This window comes from Neomonachus schauinslandi, chromosome 14, assembly GCF_002201575.2.
Source record: "Neomonachus schauinslandi chromosome 14, ASM220157v2, whole genome shotgun sequence".
NCBI lineage: Eukaryota > Metazoa > Chordata > Mammalia > Carnivora > Phocidae > Neomonachus > Neomonachus schauinslandi.
Genome location: NC_058416.1, coordinates 81,039,008 through 81,060,945, shown reverse-complemented (window position 1 = coordinate 81,060,945; position 21,938 = coordinate 81,039,008). Strand labels below are relative to the sequence as shown.

The window sequence follows — 21,938 nt, the reverse complement described above, 5'->3', positions numbered from 1 at the left end:
AGAAAGAAAGAAAGAAAGAAAGAAAGAAAGAAAGAAAGAAAGAAAGAAAGAAAGAAAGAAAGAAAGAAAGAAAGAAAGAAAGAAAAAAGAGAAAGAAAAAAGAAAAAGTCTCGCAGAAGTCTTGGAAAGCGCGTGCACTTCCTCGCAGAACCAGCAGATGGCGGCAAAGGAACGGCCAAGCAAAGGCGCAGGAGGAAGTTGGAATTAGCTGCTTTTATTGATGGATCTTCCCTTCCCGGAGCTCTCTCTGCAAAACAGGTAGCTTGATATTTTTTTCTTTTTTTCTGTTTTCTTTTTTTTTTCCCCTGGGAGGAACCTAGCGTTACTGTTGATGGACTGCAGTTCCCCCTTCCTGTTTACGCTCTCTCACCTCAGATCTCTGCTCAGAGACCAGGAGGGATCAAGAAATCCGGGAAATAACGCCAGAAGCGCTTTCATGTCAAATAAAACCAGCGCAGAAATGGCTCGTTTATCAACAAACAGAAAAAACGCCACGTCCTCGGCTCCCTGAGACAGACAGGTTGTGGTCAAACACTGGCCTCAGCATCCTCACGTCTTGTGATGTGCCTGCGAGAGAGCCTGGGGTGGCGGGGTTGGGGGCGGGGGGGGGGGAGTTTGGATGAAGTAGAGGCCGGCGGAGGATTTGCTGATTTGGGGGCTGAGATGGTGGCGGCGGCGGAGGGAAGTAGGGAGCCTCAGCTTACAACATCTTGTTTGAAATCAATCTTGTCTTGACGCCAGGAAGAAATCCATCCCTAAGTGGCCAAGGACGACCAAAGAGGATTTATTTAGGCAGGACGAGGGGTGGTGAGGGGCTTCCCCTGGGATCCTGTTTTATCAGAGGAGAGGAAGGAGGAACGGTTCTCTCCCCCCTTCAATATTTTGCAATGTCTGGGATGTTCCTTTGAGTGCTTGTGAACTTTCCTGGGCTGTGAGGGTGCTTGCCTGAATTTAAAAGTGAAAGAAATCAGAGGGAAGCATGTAGACACGTAGGGGGCTTTTTTTTTTTTTTTTTTTTAAAGATTTTTATTTATTTATTTGACAGAGAGAGAGAGAGAACAAGCATGGGAGCGAGAGAGGGAGAAGCAGGCTCCCCACTGAGCAGGGACCCTGGGATCATGACCTGAGCCGAAGGCAGTTGCTTAACCAACTGAGCCACCCAGGCGCCCTGCAGGGGACTTTTAAAAATGTATCCACTCCAACCTCTCTGCCGTCCAAGCTAGTGGGGTCCCTGAGCATGTTTAGACTTGACCCACACACGATTTGGGTAGATGTCTATGTTGTTCTAGGCTGTGCTGGGTCGTAAAGTTAAAAAGCATTCTCAGCACTGAGCAAGGTCCCAGCCTTCACCTTGTTAATTTTTGCACTGAAAAAAGGTTCAGGTGACCCTCAGACTCCAAAGGATCCCCCTCCAACACATATATATCCATATCCCAAAATTCAAGCCTCCGATTCCACCAGATGTGACTGTAATGAAAAAACTAAATCCTGAAGATTCCAACAAAGATGAAACCTGACCATATATATCACCGTATCACTGTGATGTATGTGGAGGCGGCCAGTGAAGGGGTATGGAGGTCCAAGAGCCCCCAACATGGACCCCAGCAGTCTCTCCACAAAGGGCATCCCCCACTGCTCCCCTCACCCTAGATCTTGAGGTGGGAGGGATGTGGTAAAAACTAATTGTTTTATGAAAAGTGGTTTCCTTTTATTGCCTGTGGGAGTGGAGTGGGGGTAAGCCTAGCAACAGGAGAGGAACACAGAATTCATTAGGGGTGATAATGATTGTTCATAATCATTTGGCTGATGAGTTAATATCATTAATTAGTCAACTAATTAGACAATGCCCGGCTGGGGCTCTGGGGGTCGGGAGGCTTAGATTCAAAAAGAAGCGAGGAAACAGTGTCCTAGAAGGTGAGAGAGATGGAGCTAGTCCCTAAAGCTAAATTCGACCTGGCCAAGGCAAGAGTCTCCAGAGGCCACCCTAAAACTTCCTGTCATTTCTTTTTGTCCCCAGAGCAGTGACAGGGTCCTAATTTGGTCGGGCTCACACATCTCTGAGAATCTGAGCATAACTCTAGGGTCCCCCTTGCCCCCAGATCCGAATGTATGCATAGTAACAAACTTCTTTGTAGGATTTCTGCGGATTCACTGAAGTCATGAGGTCTGGCCTCGGTTAAGAGCACCCACCCTAGAGAATACCCAAGTAGCTAACCCGGGCTGGCCTTCGCCGGGGCGTGGGGCGCCCAGGGGAAGGCCCGGCGGTGACTGGGATGATGGGTACACTCTTCGGCTGGGTCCCCTAACAGGCTCACACCTCGGCTCTCAGGCTGTGTTGGGAGGATTGGGGGAGGGGGGTGAAAAAATTAAGCCCCCAAGACAGCTGGCGCTCTCCTGGAGCTACCGCCAAAGTGAGTTAAAGACGCCCGCGCTGGGGACTGGGGCGAACCGCACCGCAAAAGTGGCAGAAAGGAAGTCGGCGGCGCACGCGTGTCAGCTCCGTGCCTGGGTGTCCCTGACGCTCTGGGGACCTCGCAGGGGCGAGGAGCGCACCCTCCTGTGCCCACCGCGCCGGCGGGAAGAGCGCCTAGGCGAGGGTTGGCTGGCGCGGGGCGTGAGGAAGCAATCCTCTCCTCCCGATGCGACTCCCCAACCCGAAACCAGAGCCCCGGTCATTAGCGGGAAACCGAAGTGGCTCGGGGATCGCATTTCAAAAGCTCAAATAGACTGGCTGGCTGGGGACGTTGGACTGGGCGAGGGGTGGGGGTGGGGGGGATCCGGACAGCTCGGATGGTACCACTGTCCCCTCGCTAAGCCCCCACCCGCCCCCTATTCCAGGGACCGCACCCAAGCTGAGCGATCCAACACGCAGAGGCCTTCTGACTTCATCTCAGCTGCCGGGCAGAAAGCGCTCTGCGTCCTGGGGCAGAGAAGAGGGGTCCCCACTCCCTACACCCAGGCAGCGTGTTGTGTCACCCCTGCCCGGCCTGCAGCCAGACCCCGGCCTTGGCTCTCCAGGTGCGTGGGGCCTATAGCTGCCCAGGCCGCAGGAAACTGGGCCGCGCACCCTTAAGCGCGCACCCCCTTTCCTACGCAGGGCTGTGCTCTCCACACCCCTTCTCCCCACTTCACAGCGGAATCTGGCTCCCCACTGGCCGAGCTCCCAGCTGAGGCCAGAGAGTTGAGGGTAAGAGGGCAGGAAAAACTAAATTGGCTTAGGGTCCTGGAAGCTGGGCAGGGTCGAAGCAGGAAAGAATAAATGGTCCTTGTGCGGGCAGAGTCCCCACTGCCGTCCCTGGCGTTTGCGCCTGGACAGATGGAACACAGCAAGCGGAGGGATGTGGGGGAGGATCCGAGGCCCATGGGTGGGCGGGGGAGAAGCCCGGTCCCGCTCTCCCACCCCGCGGGAAAGGGACCCTCTGGAGTTAGCGGGGGTCGCCCTGCCCACCCTGGCACACGCCAGCACCATTGTCATTCCCGCTCCCTCCCGACTCAGATCCCGAAGGAGAACACGGGTATCTGCTCCAGCGCTTTTAAATAGGGGTATTGTCCCCACTCCACCTCTCGCTACTTCTGCCGCCGAACAAAGGCCCCAAGCCTCCGGTCTTCGCCCCGACAGGTCCTTCGGGGGAGAAAGGGCCGGGGAATGGAACGCCAAAACAGGAGCTGGACTCTCCCACCACCGCCCGACCGATGCCTGGAGAAATTCAAGTGTTCCCATACGAAGAGCGCGTGAGACCCATACGAAAAGCCGGAACACGCCCATAGATTTCTCTACAGCCAGGACAACTGCATTACAGGTATGTACCCCTCCGCCTGAATTAGGTATGGCGACTGAAGTGGCTTCTGGAGTCCACTTCGCCTGGAATTCTGGCTCCGGGTTTCCCGGCTGATCTCAGGTAAGTGCCTTAACGATTCTGTGCCTCAGTTTCCTCCCTCTGTAAAACAGGGATAAAAGTCATACCCACATTGTCCGGTGAACTGTAAGCATGAAAAGAGGTGACTTTTGTGGGGTGCTTAACCGAGCGCCTGGCACGTGCACGTGCCTCTCTATGCCAGCTATTTTTATTATTGTTGTTACGTGTACTTTGAACGCCGACATCTGCAACATATACATCTTGATTATACGCATCTTGATTGTAAAACAACCAAATGCATCTACATCCGGAACTGTCTGGCGCATGCACTTCGAAATCTAAATTGGAAGAGACGTCTGCAGATGGAGCACGCACAAGCACACGCACACACACGCATCTCCTTGTGACACCTGCAGGTCCTCCGCCCCGGAGCGCCGGCACCCAAAGAGCTACCCTTGAGTACGCACATCTACAGCTCTGTGTATTAGAGCCCACGACGCGGCCTGGCACCCACACCCAGCAGCCTCTCGCTTGGCTGGTTGCCGCGAGGTCGAATTTGGAAACCAGCGAGGCAGAAAGCGCGCGGATGCCAAGCGTGTCAAGCCGCTTGCAGCGCCCGAAGGCGGCTCCCTGTCTGCTGGCTTAGGGGAAAGGTCAGAACAAGGGTTTTCCTTCTTGGAAGGATTTTTTTTTTTTTTTTTTTTTTTTTGAGGGCCTAAGCGCCGGGAACTTTCCCCACAAAGAAAGAGTGGGTTCCGGGCCCGCGCAGACCCAGAGGGAGGCCTTGCGCGCGCGCGCGCACACACACACACACACACACACGCACACACGGACGCACGCCCGCGTGCACACACCCCGCTCCTACGGGCTTGTCGGACCCGGGAGGAGGGAGCGCACAGGGTCGTGACCCCTGCCTCTGCCGGAGCGCGCCCTTCGGCCCCTGCAATTAGCGCCGGGAGGTCAGCAGGAACCCGGACGCCTTTACCCGCGGCTCAAAGCACAGCAAAAGGCGACCCCACCCCCGCCCCTCCGCCGGCCTCAGACGCCTGCGCGCAGCCAGGCTTGGAGCCGACCTCCCCCAGGGGCGGGGGCCACAGGGCTCCCGCCGGCACCCGCATTTGTCACCTTAAATCTACAAATCACCAAGTCGCTCGGCCCTGCAGGCTGCCGCAGCTGACCCTCGCCGGGGCCCCTACGGACTGCTGCTCCCTCGAGCGGCGGCCTTTGTCCCTGTAGACGCGGCCAGGGTAAAAACCGAATCGTTCCAGAGTTCTAAAGAAAGACAGAGAGCGCACCCAGGCAAAGGGAAGTCGCACCCAGCGTAGAATGTGAATTATGTAATTTGGAGGAGGAGGGAATCCTTCCTCCATCTGCCCACCAAGAACACACAGGTTATCCCCCTGCCCGGCTGGGTCGGGGGTGGGGGGGTTGGGGGACTGCTGGGGATTTCTACGCCAAGCAGCAGGGTGCTTGGCCAGAAAATGATGAGAGGGTCCCCTCCGGAATTTCCTTACTCTCTTTGGAAACCCAAAGACGGGAAAGACTGTTTTTCTCATCTGGGGCCCAAAGAGGAGTGAAAGTGATATCCAGGAAAGAGACCACTGTTTCTTCCGATGCTTGGGAGGTGGGGAGGGGGAGGGGGGGTCCGAGAAGGAGGGGAGCGCCGGCTGGGGTGGGGAGGATGAGAAGGGGCAAAGGTGAAACGCCCAAGGTCCGGAACCCGGGAGGCGCAGGAATGCCGAGCCAGCGGCGGCGACCTGGGCGCATTCGTGGGCCAGACAGATAGGTGGCACTCGAAGCCCGGAAAAAAGCCGAAGGCGCCTGCCCCGAGTGGCCTCCACGGCGGCTGCCGCCACCATAAAGCCCGCGGCGAGATTGCGACCGGCGCCAGGTGAGTAATAGGCAACGAAATCCAGAGAGATTGCGAGCGGTTCACCCCCCGTCCATCAGCGCCACCAGAGTTACTCATTAACATCACTACATACAAATAAGATACACAGGAGATTAAACGGGTGAGGGGAGCTGTGGGAGAGGCTGGCAACTCGTCTGAGCACTGTCCGAGAATTTGGGGAGGGGGAGCGGATGTGGGCTGGGAGAGAAAAGCCTTCCTTCCCTCTCCCAGGCCAAGGCTCTTTGCTCTCCGAATCGAGAGGGATAGCGCGCTGGGCACACCGTGCCCATGGCCACCTTCCAGGGGCGCAGCCTCCGCGCGCAACCCCTGGGCCCAGAGCCCGCCGCAGTAGCGCGCACCCTGCAATTCTCCCGGCCCTCGGGGAAGCTAGGGCCCCAAAGGTCCCCCGGCCCTACAAGCCCCATCTCCCCCCCCTCCCCGTTGTTTGCCCTCTCACCCGGGGAGACAGCCCTGGAGAGGGTGTGGGGCTCCCCACGTGCCTGGCTGCAGATGCAAGGGGCTCGGCCCCCCTCTCCAAAAGGTCCCGACCTCGATCCCCTTGCAAGTCCAGGATGGGGGGGGGGTATCCTCCTCGCTGGCCATTCAAGAGGCCCGAAGGTGACAGGGACTTGGGGCCGGGCTGGCGGGCTCCAGGGAGGGGAGGAGGGAGGCAGCCGCCAGGCAGGCTCCGGCTGGGTCCTCACGTCAGGGCCCCCAGGGCAAGAAAAGGCCTCGAGAACCTTCCCTTGCCCCCTCCCCACCCCCCCCCGCACAAATACACCTCCTCTGGGGGTGGGGACAGCTAGGAGACCAAAAGACGGTCACGGCCTCACTCTTTTTTTTTATTCAATGTTTCAATAATAAATTGAGCTTCAAAAGGCAACTCCCCGAACAGCCTGGAGGCTGGCTGGAGGGGAGGGCTGGAAGAGGGTATCAGCGTCCTGGGGGACTTTTCCCTGGGAGGGGGTCAGCGACGCGCCCTGGAATTACCTTTCCCTTGCGGGGAGAACCCGCCTCCTCCCTCGCGCGACACAGCTAAGTCCGCGCGGAGCTGCCCGCGCTCCGCACGCGCGCTGGGGCCCTCGGGTCAGCGGGGTCCAGGCGGAGACACCGGGGACCGCGGGGGGACGTTCAGGCCCGGCCGCTTCTCCCACAACCCGGAGGGTCGCTTCCTTGCCAAGCCGGGTCTGGCGGCGAGGAGATCCTGCCCCTTCCCTCCCCCCCCCCTTTTTTTTGCACCCTGGTGCAAGAAGATAGTTTTGCCTTGCGTTTCCCATGTCGACGTGAAAAGGGAGAGCGAGCCTAAAACGAAAACGTCCGCAGTCCTCGAAACGTATTTTTGGTCGGACTCGTGTGGGAACCACGGACTTAGGGGACCAGAGCATTCTTTTTCCATTAAAACTTAAGTATCTGAAATTGCTATTCTACCCAATTCTAATCAGCCCTCTTTCCGTCTCTCGTTTTGCTCCCTAATTTAAAGGAAAAGTAATTTCAGATTGAAGCAGCTCCCTTCGCCCCAGTAAGGGACTTTTGTTTCTAGCTTTGTAACTTGAGTGACAGCTCATTTGGGTTCCGTGGGGGCGGTCTTAATTACTCAAAGGCAAGAGAAGAGGGTTAGAGGAAGCAAGCAAGGACAGAAAGACTCCTCTTGCAGGAAAGTTTTCTAAAGAAAGCACTTAACACGAGGCCCAGAGACATTTCAATAAAAATTTATTGAAATTTCAATGTTTTAAAGAGAGGGGAAGAAATACAGAAAACCAAAGAACTCATCAACAATTATAACACAAAATATACCTTCATGAATTTTTGCCTTTAAACCATCTCTCAGCACCTGATTTGTGAACTGTGAATCTCTCTCTATAGGCACCAATTCAAAACACCATCAATATTGAAGACAGTAGTCAATTCCACTTCGTTTTGAAGAAATCAGACTAGCAAATACAAATACAAAAGAAAAATTAGAAAGTCAAACCACAGCCTCTGCACTCCCCACCCCACCCCGCCCCCCAAGCAATCTCAGAACCACACTTGGGGTGTTATATTTTAAGGAATTTAAGGTGAGCTGGGATGTGGCACCACCTCCCCAGTTTGGGGTTTAATAGGCAATGGCACTTTGCCCCACTCTTGGACACTAAAAAAAGAATTTTTTTTTTTTTTTTTTGCAGACAACTCTTTTGAAAGTGTGTTGGTGTCGGTGCAGAAAGTGTGTTTTCTAGTTTTAAAAGCGATCCTGTGACCTTGAAATAAAATTGATGAAAGGAAAACAATAACACAAAACCTGATAGCTGCGACCCTATTTACATAGAGCTATGTACAACGTCAATAAATTAAAGTTTAATTTTCCAAGCATTCATATTCCACCTATTTACAAGAGTTATCAAATAATTACATAAATACTTTGTCTAATAGTCTTGCTTCTTCTTTATTATTTTTCTTAAAACCTTGTTATTGCATATACAGGAAAGAGAGAGAACTGCCAAAGGAGGACATAAATCCTGCTACAGAGCTTAGATAAAATAAATTCATTTTTTGTGTTTTCCCCACCCCTTCCCTCTAAAACCTCCCCCTTGGGGTTGCCGACTGGAGGGTAGAGAAGGGGGGGTAGAAAGGTGTGGGGTCATGTTCTTTTCTCTCTAAAAGCAAGCATTCAAAATAAAAACCACAAATACATTACTGTGGAACATGCAAGAAGAGACCTATAGCGGCTCTTAAAACATCACAAGAATATTAAAAAGACACAGATTTCCTTAATAGAGACCAAACAAGGATGGCAAGGACTTCCCTCCCCAAACAATGCTGCTCAGTAATTTATTTAGAACTGATATGCAAGTCACTATAAAGTTTTTAATCTTCACAAACAGAATCATGTTAATGTATTCATTTGTCCCCAGTATTTTTTTTTTTTAATTTTGTTTTTGTTTCTACTTGACACGGTGAAGGAAAAAATATATAAATCTGCACTGGGGGAGAAGCCTTTCAACACCTCCCCTCCTGGTGGGCCTGGCTACCTTTTTCTTCCCACAGCTCCCAGACCAGCCTGGCTGGAGGTGCTCTGGCCATAAATGTTTTCACTCCCACCCCAATAGCTCAATGCAACAGCCATTTCTGAGCCCCAGAATCTGAGCCAGATCCCGGATACATAAACCACGCCAAGAAGACAGGACCTGTTTCTAGCATATTCTCTAGAGGGAGTCCGGCACCCCTTCCCAGACAGGACTGCACAAAGGGCCAACCCCACCGCACGCCCGTGGTTTATTTTACATCCAACAAAGTGCACTGCAGACTGGACTGGACTGGACTGGAATGAAGAGATTTTTTTTCTAGGGAGGGGTTTATGGGGACCCGCTGCGGGACCTGTCCGGCTTGGCTTCCAGGCCGCTGACCAACCGCTGGATGCTCTGCAGTTCGCTGGTGGCCGCCTCCTTCTCCGGGCAGAGTTTGGGCGACAAGGACACAGAGCTGGAGGAGAGCGTGGAGGAGCGGCTGTTGAGTTCCGAGCCTGAGTCCACGGCCACCGAGGCCGGGCTGGCGGCCAGCGCGGCGGCTTTGCCGTCCAGGGGCCCCGCGGCCGCCGCCATGGACGGCAGCGCGGTGGTGAGCAGGCTGCCGCTGTCCGGGACCGGCATGGGGATGGAGTACGGGCTGTAGCGCAGCCGCGGGCGCATGCTGTTCAGGTTGAGGAAGGGGTGGCGGTGCACGGAGCTGGAGGCCGCGGCCGAAGACGCCGCCGCCGCCGCGGCCATGTACGTGTAGGGGTAAGGGAACAGGCTTCCGAAGGGCGACATGGCCAGGCCCTGCGGGAAGGGGGAGGGGGAGGGGAGGGGGAGAGAAACGGAGGCAGTGAATCGGCCGAGTAGGGGCTGCGCGATGGGGAGGAGCCAACCTGGTCCGTCCATCGCCCCCCTCCCCACCCCCAACCCCAGCACCTCCACCTCAGGGCCTCTGGCAAGTCATTCATTGCTTGCGGGGCGGGGTGGGGGCGGGGGAACACTCAAACTTTCCTCTAGGTCCACTTGACTCCCTATGCCTCAGCTTTCTTATGGGCGGGGGGAAAAAAAACCCAGGGAAATACTAAATAGTTCATTTACTGATTTGATTGGGACTTTGGATATTAAACGAGCTAAGCCCTGCAATGTGCTACACAGGGCACCTGGCCAATAGAACTGCTAGAAATTCTCCCACTGGGGGTCAGCTGCTGCACCTGTGAAATGGGGCTGCAGTCCAGTCCAGCCACAAAGAAGGTAGCTGAGTGAAAACCACCAGGGGGCATAAATTATGGGACCTACATTTCTTTCATTCTTCCTCCCCCACCCCCAACACACCCCTCCCACTCTAATTCCAGAAGTTTCTCAAATGAAAAAAAATCCAGAGAAGATCCTTAAGCTAAAGGAAATTGGGGGTGGTGGGTGCAAAAGGCATTCGCTCTAGAGAGAGACAAAGAAATCACCCAGCCTGATACACTGGTATTACAGGTGGAGAAACTGAGGTAAGCCCCAGGGGTGCAGGAAGTCCCTCAGTGGCAGAAGCAGAATTTAAAATGCAGGCACCCCAGCCTGGGCTAGTTCTTTGTCCCTTGTCTTGGGGTACCATTAATACTTGTGTGCCCAGGCAGCCCCTCGCCCACCTATCCACTGCCCACCTAGAACAAGGTCTCCAGGAGGGGCTCACAGAGAGGAGAGCAATGGGAAAAGGCCAGAAGCCAACCCTGTTCTCAGTTCCCTCCTCCCCCCCAGAGGGGAGGACAACCCTGCTTCTTGGCTCAGAGAAGGGAGACGAATGTGCTCAGACAAAACAAAGGCAAGGGCGTGCAGAAAACTCCACAGAACCTTTTCGCCCGGTTCAGAGCGTTTCCAGGGGCCGGGGACTTTTCCCCGGCTGCCCTGCCCCCCAGCACAGCTGTCTGAACCACACAGAGGCTGCCAGGCCTGCCACAGCCGAAGCCTGCCCCTATCCTCTGACATCTCCCACAGGGGCACAAACCGTTAACCCTTTGGGGGACAGGGGACAAGCTTCCCCCTGGGAGGAAAGGGTCAAGAGTCAACTCCCACCCAAGGACAGTCAGCACCCCTCCCCCGACCTCAGTCTCCCTCTTGTCTGATTCCTGGTGGCTGGTTGGCTAGGAGCCAGTTCAGAGATAAGAGACATTCCCACTTTGAAGCTAAAATCAGAGACCCTGAAAAGGCCCTGGAGTCAGACCGCCTGGGGTTGAGTCTCTGCGGCACCACTTACCAGCTGTGTGACTTTGGTTAAGTTATTCAACGTCTCTGGGCCTCCGCCACTTCATTTATAAAGTGGAGGTGACAATAGGGCCACTGGAGTCAGAACAGACCAAGTGCCACGTAAATGCTAGGTGTAGCTTCATGATCACTATTACTACCTAGCTACTCTACTGGAAACAGCCCTGAACTAAAAAAAAAAGAAATTTTTTTTTAAGCTTTTGGGAGGAGTGTGAGGTTATGCTGAGTCAATGAGGTAACCCTTGACCTAGCAATTATTACTAGTACCACCACCATTATTATTATTCAAAGCTCCTCGGCGAGGGGCCCTGGGTGAGGGTCTGGGATCCCAGGGCTGGGAAACCAGAGCGAATGGAGAGAGGGTCTGGACCGCCCGGGGGAAGACCCCTCATTACCTGAGAGGCCAGGACGTGCTGCTGGAGGTGGAAAGGCAGGGTGGCCGCCGACGCCCCCGAGAGTCCCTGCGCCGCGGCGGCCGAAGCCATGGCCGTGGAATCCAGGCCCGAGACGCCGGTGGAGGCCCCGGACACGGTGGCCAGCAGGGGCCCCATGCCCGCCGCCATGCTGGAGAAGGCGCCCCCCATGGCGAACTGGCCGGGGTGCAGGAAGAGCGGGTGCCCGTTGAAGAACTGCTGGCCGGCCAGGCCGGGGGCGAAGCCGAGGCCCGGCAGGGGGCCCTGGCCCAGGTGCGCGGCGGCGGCGGCCGCGTCCGTCTGCACGGTGAGTGGCGCGAAGGCCTCCTTGCCCGGCAGCGCGCGCCCCTCCTCGACCTTGGACGTGGCCGCGCCCTCGCGGCCCGGGCTCCGGCGCTCCTCCGCGCCCAGGCCGCGGGTGCTGGACGAGATGGTGGCCGGGCTGTGGCGCGAGTCGGGCGACGCCTTGTCCAGCCGCCCGCTCTCCCGGGGCCGGCCGCCGGGCTCGGCGGCGAAGAGGTGCGCCTTGACCGCGGGGCTGCCCTTGTCCCGGCACGGCTCCTCCGACGTGGTGGTGGAGATCTTGGCCGCGTCGCAGGCCTCGGGGCCGTGCTCCTCTTTGCTGTCGGCCTCGGCGTCGCTCTCACCCTCGCTGGGACACAGATCTACGATAGGAGGGGGCACAAAAGCCAAGGGGAAGGGCGTGAGCTGAAATCTGGGCCAGTGAAACTCCAGCTGGGCCATCTACAAGCTGTGTGGTCCCCCGGGAACGCCCCTTAACCCCTCTGTGCCTCAGTTTTCTCATCTGCAAAGTGGGAGTGATGATACCTCACAACTTTAGTGGGATGTGTCAATAAGCTAAGAATGAATGAATTTAAAATATTTAGATAGAACTGAGCCCCTTCTCCCACTGACCCCCTGCCCCAAATCGCTAGTGGATTTTACTATTTTTTACAATCATCCATTGAGCTCCTACTGTGTCAGACAAAGCCCTTCCCCACTCCGTTGCATTTACTTTTTTTTTTAAATAAAATTAAACTCATCCTAAAACTCACTTTGGGAACACCTAGTTACTATCCAGTCTTAGTTCAGCTGAGTGACCAAGATTAACACCTTCCACAAAATTGCCAATTCTTTCAGAAGGATTTGTTTGAACCCTGGCATCCGAATGGGCAGGGGCAGAAATGGACAGCCTCCCCCAACACACACACTCAGCGGAGCCTCCTGTTTGCCCCTGTCCCCACGGACAGAGGTGGGAGCAGCCCGCTCACTGCCCAGAGACAATCACAAGATTCTCTTTCGCTGTCACCACACCCTCTGTGGGTGTCCTACCAGGAAAAAAAAAAAAAAAAAGGGATCCTATTTTATGTGTAAAGTTTAAAGGGATTGAAGTCATAATGGACTTCCAATTTAATTCACTTAAAAACAGGTTTCTTCCCGTTGAGAGAGAGAGAATGCGAGAGAATGCGTGTCTTTCCAAATAAACAGTACTTGCTCTTTAAACACGGGAACTAACTGGGGATTTGAACCATCTTGTCCCCTCCCACTCCCCCCACCCTCCCTTCTCAGATCCCCACCGCTCCGGCTTCTCTCTCAGTGCCCACTGCTGCTCTATGGCTGGCTGTTTTCTCAGCCACCTTCCCTGTTCCAGGTGGCAGAGAATCCCTTGCCTCTCCCCGCCCCCCCCCAAACACATTTTAATCTAGAGCTAAAAGATAGTAAAAAGTCAGCAGTTGCTTGGTTGGAGAGAGTTGAGGGACAGAGACAGAGAGAAGTGCTCCATGCAAGTTTTCAAGGCTGGCTCCACCGAGAAGGAACATGCAGACACCCCACCCTCAGCCAAATCGAGGTTTGGGGGGAAGGGTTCTGAGCTCTCCTTTATACAACTTCAGGAGGGGGACACACCTGGCCACCCTGTTTGAACTCTGGCTCCTGCTTAGGGGCTTCTGGAAGCATCTGACATTTTTTTGAAGGGCAGGTTCCCCGGTGGGTGCCCCGTCCCCTCAACTCCAGAGACCTGGAGTGGAGAAATCAGAGGTGACCAGGCCTACCTTTGAGGTTCGACGTCCCTACAGTGGACACAGCTGGAGACGAGGACTGAGCAAAGCAGTTGAAGGCTGCCTGTTCGCTGGAGGACTCATCTGAGGTGCCATTCTCCTTTTTGTGTCTGTCATCAAACACCCTCATGGACTGCAGGGTGAGCTGTTTTCTGTGGCAGAAGCCCACACCCAGCGTTACAGAACCGGACATACATTTCCCCTCTTGTCTGCCTCACCCTCTCCAAAGAGGCGTGCATACACACAGCCTCATCCAGCCCACCACCCACGGACAACACAACTGAGTTCTCTGAAACCTGCTTGCCCCAAGGCAGCCACAGAGACCCAAGCATGGTTCTCGACCCTTTAACTAGGCTGAAGAGTGTGGCACGGGGCTGGGGGGTGGTGTCGGAGGAAGGAGGCTTCAGGACCCGGGGCTCGTTAGGGAAAGGGCATGGGCCAGAGACAGCTAAGCAGCAGGCCTTACAGAAGGAGGGGACCTGGGTGCCCAAACTGGTGAACACAAACAGCCTACACACCCCCGACTGGTTGCTAAGACTGGGAAGAAGTTGCTTCTTTCATGGTGCACTTTAATTGTTTTACCAACACACTAATTAATCGTAACCGGAGTAAAAAAAAAAAAAAAATCCACTTAGATGTTAGAAATTATTTTATAATGCTCACCCCCACCCCGCAAGGGGATAGGTTAAAGATTTGGACTGATTTGCTGGATTTTAGAAATTCTTGGAAAGCTGGTAGGGGAGGGGAGAGCGTCTTCCCTATACTATCCAGCTGTCTGCTTCATGCAAAATGATACATCTGCCCATGAAGGAGGGAGCCACAGATTTCTCAAGGGGCCTCAGTTCTGTCTGATGGTATTTGCAAGACAAGACTGCAAAAATTCCAAAGCGTTTTGTGAATGGTTTAGTCCTTTCCTGGGACCTGCCCGGGATGAACCTCAATTAATTAGGAATTAATAGGCATCTGTATATAATCTGTTATCCCTGACACTTTTCTTTCCAGAGACAAAAATGGTGTGGCCTAGTTCATCTCCTTTAAGGTAACTTGTAGGAGGTAGAAAAAGTACAGTGTCCTGAGGTCCGCAAGCAGGTGGCAGGGAGGCAGTCAATTATTTTCCACCCTCTTCCCCCTAACTTCTTAATAGAAGTGCCTGCATCCCACTTCTAATAGCTGAGATTTGGGCCCTAGAAAAGTGATTCTCCAAATTATCTGAGAAAGTAATACCAAGTGTCTCCGCTCACCTTTTTTCTCTCCTGCCATTTCCAGTGTCCCGGAAACCTTTTGCAAAAGGGTTGTTGTCTATTTTTAGCTGAGTTATCTAGAGGAGGAGACACAAGCAAGAAAGACACATTGGCCTCATTTTCTAGAATGCTCTGGGGGTGTTTCCCCCCCCAACTCTGTCTACTAGAAATCTGACTGCCAAAAGAAGTCAGCAGGCTATGCCAGGTTCAAGAGAAAGGGAGAGGACCTCACAGTGTCAGTCAGAGGGGAGTGAGAGAAAAATCCAAAGAACTGTACCAATGACTTGCATCTCTCAGAGGAAGCCAAACCAGGGATTCCAGACTGAAATTAGACTGTCTGGGAAATGCCTCCTTCTGTTCTGTAGGCAGCCTTCAGAGCTTGCGTTTAGAAATGGAAAGATTGTCAAAAGCTGTCAAAAGGGACAACCTGTAGATCTTAAAATTGTGCTTTCATTTTTTTTACATAGTGCAATCATTAAATATGTTATAGCATTATTTCCTACCCCCAAACACACACACACACACACACACACACACACACACACACACCTCACAGCATACACTCCAACCTTTTCTGTGAATCTAATGAAATGATTTATGGGGTTTTCGCTACCCTTGTGCCAGAGTGGGTTTGATTTTTTTGCTGGGTCTTGTGGGGTGGGGGGAGGGTTGAGGAATTATAATATTGACAATTACAGATGTCAAAGGACTGAATGACCACTGGAAACATTTGTTTTCATTTATATATTCTGCCACCGCCATTAGGTTGGAGAAGGCCTCTGGCCTCTTCGTCTGATCAAAAATGATACATTTTATTACATTAACGACTTACATTCACAGGGTTCTGGGTCTAGAGGGAGCATGCATTTTGCACGCTGGGGCAAAACGCCGTAGTATGTCATCTTTCAAATCCCTTCCCTTTAAGGGGAAAAAAAAAATTATACAGAGTTCCCCAGAGGTGGGAAAAGGGCCCCTTGGTTGGATTCTTGTTTTTGGCATAAACTCCCGTATGCAAGACTGCAGGAAGAGGAGGTCCTGGAGTCTCAGTCTCCGGATTAAGGAAACATACCTGAACACCCCAAGGGCCAGCCAGAGGACCCACCCACGGTGACAGTGAGTTCAAAATGCAAGGTGTTGTCAGGTAAGCTGGACTCTCCCTGAGGTAAGAAGAGCAGGGGTCCTCAGTTGCTCCCCACCCCCATAACTGCCTGCAAACAGCCACGCTGGGAACTGGTGAATCAGCAAGAGTCACTTTCTCCGTGTCTCTCTGTGCACATGCCCATGACCTTCAGGCCACCATAACTTTATATACCAGGTGCTGCCTGTCGGTCTATCCGGGGGTACTCCTAACCCCGGGCCTGAGGCCCAAGGGAGGAAAAACCTTCAAATGAACTGATCTTGACTTTGGTCATCTCATCTCAAAAGCCTCAGACAACTCGATTAGCATAACCCTGTGATCAGAGAAGGTTTTTCCACACACACACACACACACACACACACGCGCGCGCGCTCTCTCTCTCTCTCTCTCTCTCTCTCTCACACACACACACCATAAAAAACACAGCAGCATAAAAGGTAATAAAAACCAGACCAGCTACTCAGGATTTCTGGCTAGGGGAGAAAAGCTGCTCTCCAATGGGATTCTCCTCCCAAGATCCCCAATGGCTTTTGCCTTCAATTTTTAGCTGGTTCCTTTAGAACCTGGAACCTGATTTTTGATCCTTCATCCTAGAGGAGAAGAGGCTGAGCCTCCAAACAAGAGAAAGGCCCAAGGGGGGAAGTGGCTGTGAGCAGTTACAGGAGTGAAGTTAGTCTGGCATCTATTCTCTCCGCATCGGATTCCTAGCTGGTCAAGTTTTTGTTTTGCTTTGTTCTGTTTTTTTTCTGTTTTGTTTTGTTTTCCCCTGCCTCTGTGACGTGCCAGACCCCCTTTCCCCAAAAGCTCCACGGAAGGGTCAAATCACAGAAGAAAAACCTCAAGACTCCCATCCCTAATCTTTTCTAACTTTCTCCCTCTCACCCGGAGCGGCCTAAAGGTGGGAGGGAAAAGTATAGCCATTAAAAAGAAAAGCGCCTTTGGTTACCTTATCGTTCTGGTATGCCGTCACAGCGATGAATTCGGTTTCGGGGAACAAGTAAGTCCGAAATGTACTATAGGGAAGTTTCAAGATGTCATTGGCTCTCACAATGTGGAACCGAGGCTGGTATTTGTGCATGGAGTTCAATATTGTCTGGGGGGGGGGGGGGGGGGGGGGGGGGAGGTGGAGGGGAGCAGGGAGAAGGGGAGACACATAAAAAAAAAAAGATTTAGTGGGACCAATGGGACCTCAGGACCCCTGCCAGGCTGACGTCTACCCCACCGAAGGGTACCACGCTTATGCCGAGCCCACCTCCTCTCCTCGGAGTACCTCTTTGGGTACATTCCGCTCCACAGATATCCTCTTCTGGAGAATCCAAATTGCTCCTCAATTTCCAAAGGGTCCCCCCACCCTCACCACCTAAGGTCCGTTCGTACCTTGAACCCTAGCCTACCTGAGTACCAAAACTATAATTCCCCTGCCACGTTGCGTGATCACTTGGGAAGGCCAAAGTCTTAAAAGATAGAGAAAAACATGCATTTTAATTTACAAAATGATTCAGTCCTTTAAGTGCCCACTAATTGACGAGCCCAATCCACTTAAAGCCCTGAAAGGTTGAACTCTAGAGAGGAATATTTATGCCTTAATCAAATCAAGGGCTTCAAAGGCGATCCGCGCCCGCTTGAAGATACTTCCGTGCCATTCACGTCTTCCTGGGCCTAATCTTTCTGCTGATTCCTCGCTTATCACTCGGCTTTATTTGTTGAAATGTTGGGGAGAGGTAAGGGCAGGGGGCAAAAGGTGTTTTGCTTGACTTTTATAAGCAATTCTGGTCTCCTAAAAGTTTCTAAGGACTCCCCCACTGAATCCATATATACACTCCCAACACAGAGACACACACAGACACACACACACACACACACACACACAGTTTTTATCCTGGAGAGCTCAGCCTAATTTCTAGTAAACCTGACTTTCACCTCAGCCCCATATTCTTTTTTCACAGAAGAAAGAAATCTCTCAAAAAATGCATTCACCCCCTTTAACCAGTGTAGCCAAGCCTCTGGACCTTAAAACTCCCACAAGAAATAATACGGCTGGTTTCAAAACAGAAGTATGATAGCTCAGAACCAATCCCTGGCGCACACATAACTTTAAAAATTGATTTTGTATCTTAACGATTGGTTTTTATCTTCACTGTCAGCCGTTTACCAAGATCTGGGATTGCCACAGAACGTGAGCGGTTAGTGTTTTGGCCCTCAATTTTTTTTTTTTTTTTTGAGAACGCCAGGCCTTCCATTATCCGAAGAGAAACACCCCGGAATCCTCTGTTTCGGATTCAAAAACTTTGCTATGCTTAGCAACAGAGAGCAAGGGAGAAGCCTGAGCAGAAACTGGTGATTTTTGCAAGGAGAGGATAAGTACTGCCTTCCCTAGGGTGAAGAAAGAGGACATTTTCCTGAGGGGAGCCGAGTAACTTACAAATCCGTGTTTGTCCGAAATGTTGTTGGTGAGTTTCAGTTTGTGGAAAGTGACAACTTTGGACATCCACTGTTCCCCGGTAGCAGGGCTGTCTGGGTGAATGTACATTCTCTTTGGCATTTCAGGGTCAGCCTTACCCGCCACCATCCACCGAGAATTATGAAATTTATATCGACAGTCATCAGCAGCTATAATGTCCATCAACAAGATATACTTGGCTTTTTTATCCAGCCCAGAACATCTTACTTTAAATGGAGGAAACATTCGCCTACAATTGGAGGGAAGGGAAAAGAAGAAAGAAAAAGAAATCACTCAGACTCTTGGCTTTGATGCCCTATTTACCCTGAAATACTTAAATCAAATTTAAAACTTCTCTATTGTGATTGACTGATGGGCTTTGGTGTGAGAGCCACTGAGTGCAAAATCCTATTCTTTCACGGCCCAAGCATTACATATGCTCAGTTTCTCTAACGGGAAGTGTCCCAAGGTTCAAACAAGTGAATATTGCACTACAGTTCTTTGCAGCGTCTAATACTTTCTCCACAATTTTTTCCTCTTGTAGGACTTCACAGATGGCCCTCTTTACAGAGAAATTCTTGCCTGTGCTCTTCCCTTTGAGTGTCTGCTTCTAAACTGCTTGGGGTAGGATTTTAGTAAAGTGGGGTCAGTCAAGGCTAGAATTTTCCACCATTCCATTGATGAGAAAATGTTAGGAAATAAACCTCCACCCTCCCTGCTACGGAACAGGAATCCCGTGGCTGGCGAAATGAAACTGGCCTTCAGTGAGTTCTCAAAACGAATTTTGTAGTTTGGGCTGGACTCCTGGGCCTGATAACCGATCTGCCTCGCACGCCTGCTAACCGCGTTTCTCCTCTGGCTCAGGCTGGTCCCAAACTGCAAGATTGTACCACCAAACTGACTTTTATCTCTCAGGAGTGTTGGCATTCTAGAGCCTTGACTTAAAAGGAAGCACTTCGCTGTGAAACTGAGGAAATGTCTTCTGGGTTTGAGGATTTTCTGCCAAAACTTTGGCCTCGTTTAGCTAGGAAAAGACACAGAAAGCTCAAGACATCAAGAGAGGGATTTTCTTTTTATTATTCCAATGTTACGCCTTCATAGATGTCAAGGCCATTAAAAAAAAAATCAGTGATTTTAAGTGACAGGCAGGTTTCGGTCAGGCAAGGACCTTTTGAAAATTATGTAAAATATGGTTGATAAGATCCACACGTAAAAAAGCAGTATGTGTCTCTCCACTGGCTCCTTGGATCTGCAAACATAATCTTAATTATCCAAAATTGCCTCAACTCTCCCTCGGATTACAGACACGTGAATCGGTGTGGACAAACAAACCCAAATGCCCTCCAATTTTTCTGTGACCCTGCCAGAGGCAAGCTCAGACCCCCCTGCAGACCCAGAGGCTAGGTTGGAGGGGCAAAAAGGGCAAGTGGATAGCTAGTGTCAGGTCTCCCACGACCACACAAAAGAAAAGGGCGTAAAGTTCTCCTCACTGGGAACAAAACGAAACAAACGAAACAAAACATCAACAAAGGCATAAGGATGGAAAGGTTTGCAACAGTGATTTTCCTGCAGTGGGGTGGTTTTCTTTCTTCCTGCGGAGGTGTCTGTGCTCCCTGGAAAAATTCTAGCCTGTAGGGAAACCAGGATGCCGAGCTAGGTAGGAGAAAGTACCCCCTGCAGACGCCCAGGTAAGCTGAAATTTCCTGCCATAGAGGCAGGGCCCAGGAATGTCTGTACACAGTTCCAGGGGAACTTAAAGTTTTTCTCTAAGCCCAAATTAACTGTTCTGGGAAGAGATAAAAAGGGGGGGGGGGGGGTAAAAAAAAACCCCCCAATAGTTTGGGGGGAGGGGGCCCTGCCACTTGCTTACCTTCCCGACTTGGTAATGACCATCTCGGTGCCCCGCTTGTGGAACTGATCCCAAAGTTCTTTGGCCTCGAGGTGCACCTTGGGGTCATCCTCCACCTCTTCTTCGGGCTCCATGGTCTTCAGAGGCCTCAGATGCGCCTGGGGCCCCAGGGACGAGAAAGGGATGCCGGTCTCGGCCGCCCCCACCAATTGATCCATGATCGGCTTGGCCAGGGCGCCCGGCAGAGAGAGCGCCGCCGCGCCGTTGGGAGGCAGCGTCAGCGCGGGGAAGAAGGGCGGCTGGTGACCCAGCACCGCGCTCATGGCGAAGTCCGGCGCCCGGTGAGGTAGGAACGGATGGTAGGCCATGCTTGTCCCAGGAATGACCGGATCTCTCATGGAGAGGCTCATCCACTCCAGGCGGGGCGCTGGGCTCCAGCCGGGGACAAGTCCGCAGCTGCTGTTTGGTTTTGTTTTTGGTTTTTCAGCAGCACATAGTTTGGAAAGGAAAAAAAAAAGAAAGAAAGAAAGAAAGAAAGAAAGAAAAAAAAGGGGGGGAATCACCACTCGAGCACCCTAGGGAAGGGGGAGGAAAGAGTCTTTTGGGGAGGGGGGGATGCCGCTTTTAAAGAGGGCAAGGCGAGAAATCAGGAGACATAGTCGCTTGGGTGACTGTCCTTGTGCCTTGCGTTTTTTTTAAAAAGCCGCTCCTGGAAGTCGGTTTCACCGGCGAGAGGAGCGAGCAGGGTCTCACCCGCGCCCGAGCCCCGCCGCTTCGCCGGAAGAGACGCCGCAGCCCCCGGTCCCGGGAATCGCTCCCCGGCCCCCAGTTCTTTGTTGCAAATGCGAACGGCTCCGCTCGGAGACTTTTTACCTTTTCTTCTCCTTCTTCTTCCCCGCCCCCCTGTCTGTCTTCCTCTCCCTCTTTCTCGCTGGAGGCGTCTGCAGTTGCGCTAGACCAGGCTTCACCAGCGAGCGAGAGAGCGGAAAAGTCTCTCGCCTTAAAAAGAAACAACAACAACAACAAAAAACAACTCTCTGATTTAAGCCCTGTTCTACCAGCGCTATCAAAACTTGAACTGCAAACTGGCTTCCGTTCGCCCTCCTCCTCCTTCCTCTGCTCCGAGCCTCCGGAGGGTGTCTGGGTTGCAATCCGAGTCTTGCCGTGCTCTCCTCCCGCGCCTGTCTTCCTTGTCCTAAAACGTGAGCGAAATCGCTTCCTAAATCTGCGTCCAGACGCGCAGGGCAGGGAGGATTTAGTGGGGGGGAATGAAAAGGGGAGAGGGGGAGAGAGAGAGAGAGAAACAGAGAGGAGAGAGAGGCACGGAGTGGGAGAGGGAGCGCGAGGAGAGGGAGGGAGCGAGAGCGAGCGAGCGAGAGCTCCGCGCCACCCTCCTCCGCCTCTAGAATTCCCCGGGCGTCTGCTCGGCGGCTCTAGAAGGTCGGGCTCTGCTGTGGGCTGCGGGGAGCCGGAGGCCTCTTGATTGGCTCTTTGACGCTTTCGGACCAATTGTGTTGCTGCATAGGCGTGGTTTTCACAGGTCGAGTGCTGGGGGATAGAGCCGAGTTATAAAAGGAAGGTGTCGGAAACTGTAACGTCGCAGCGCCGCATCGGTACTACTGCCTGTCCTGTGAATATGTCAACATGATCAGAGGGAGGGCGGGGAGCCACTGGGGAGCGCGCGCAGAGTCGCCTCTAGGTGGCTTATCGAGAGATCGCCGCAGCCCCTGAGCTCGCTCGCCTGCGCTGGCTCAGCCCACGTCTGAAATGCCTCAGTCATCCAGCCGGGGATCGAGGGAGGAGGCAGGGCCCGGG

At 52.8% G+C, this 21,938-nt stretch overlaps 1 protein-coding gene across 2 annotated transcripts; it reads right to left on the bottom strand.

Annotated features, from left to right (window-relative positions):
• Positions 1 to 7,769: 7,769 nt before the first annotated feature.
• TBX3 (T-box transcription factor 3) lies at positions 7,770 to 20,655 on the bottom strand. Of its 2 annotated transcripts, XM_044920947.1 has the most exons (8): positions 20,145 to 20,655; positions 18,257 to 18,524; positions 17,229 to 17,288; positions 16,781 to 16,927; positions 14,697 to 14,773; positions 13,450 to 13,607; positions 11,381 to 12,063; positions 7,770 to 9,542 (listed from the first exon to the last, which is right to left on the bottom strand). In XM_044920947.1, the coding sequence occupies exons 1-8, from the start codon at positions 20,531 to 20,533 to the stop codon at positions 9,081 to 9,083; spliced, it is 2,244 nt and encodes a 747-aa protein (XP_044776882.1). In that variant the 5' UTR covers positions 20,534 to 20,655; the 3' UTR covers positions 7,770 to 9,080. The 2 variants fall into 2 exon arrangements, with proteins under 2 accessions (XP_044776882.1, XP_021554203.1); XM_021698528.2 differs by lacking the exon at positions 17,229 to 17,288.
• Positions 20,656 to 21,938: the final 1,283 nt, after the last annotated feature.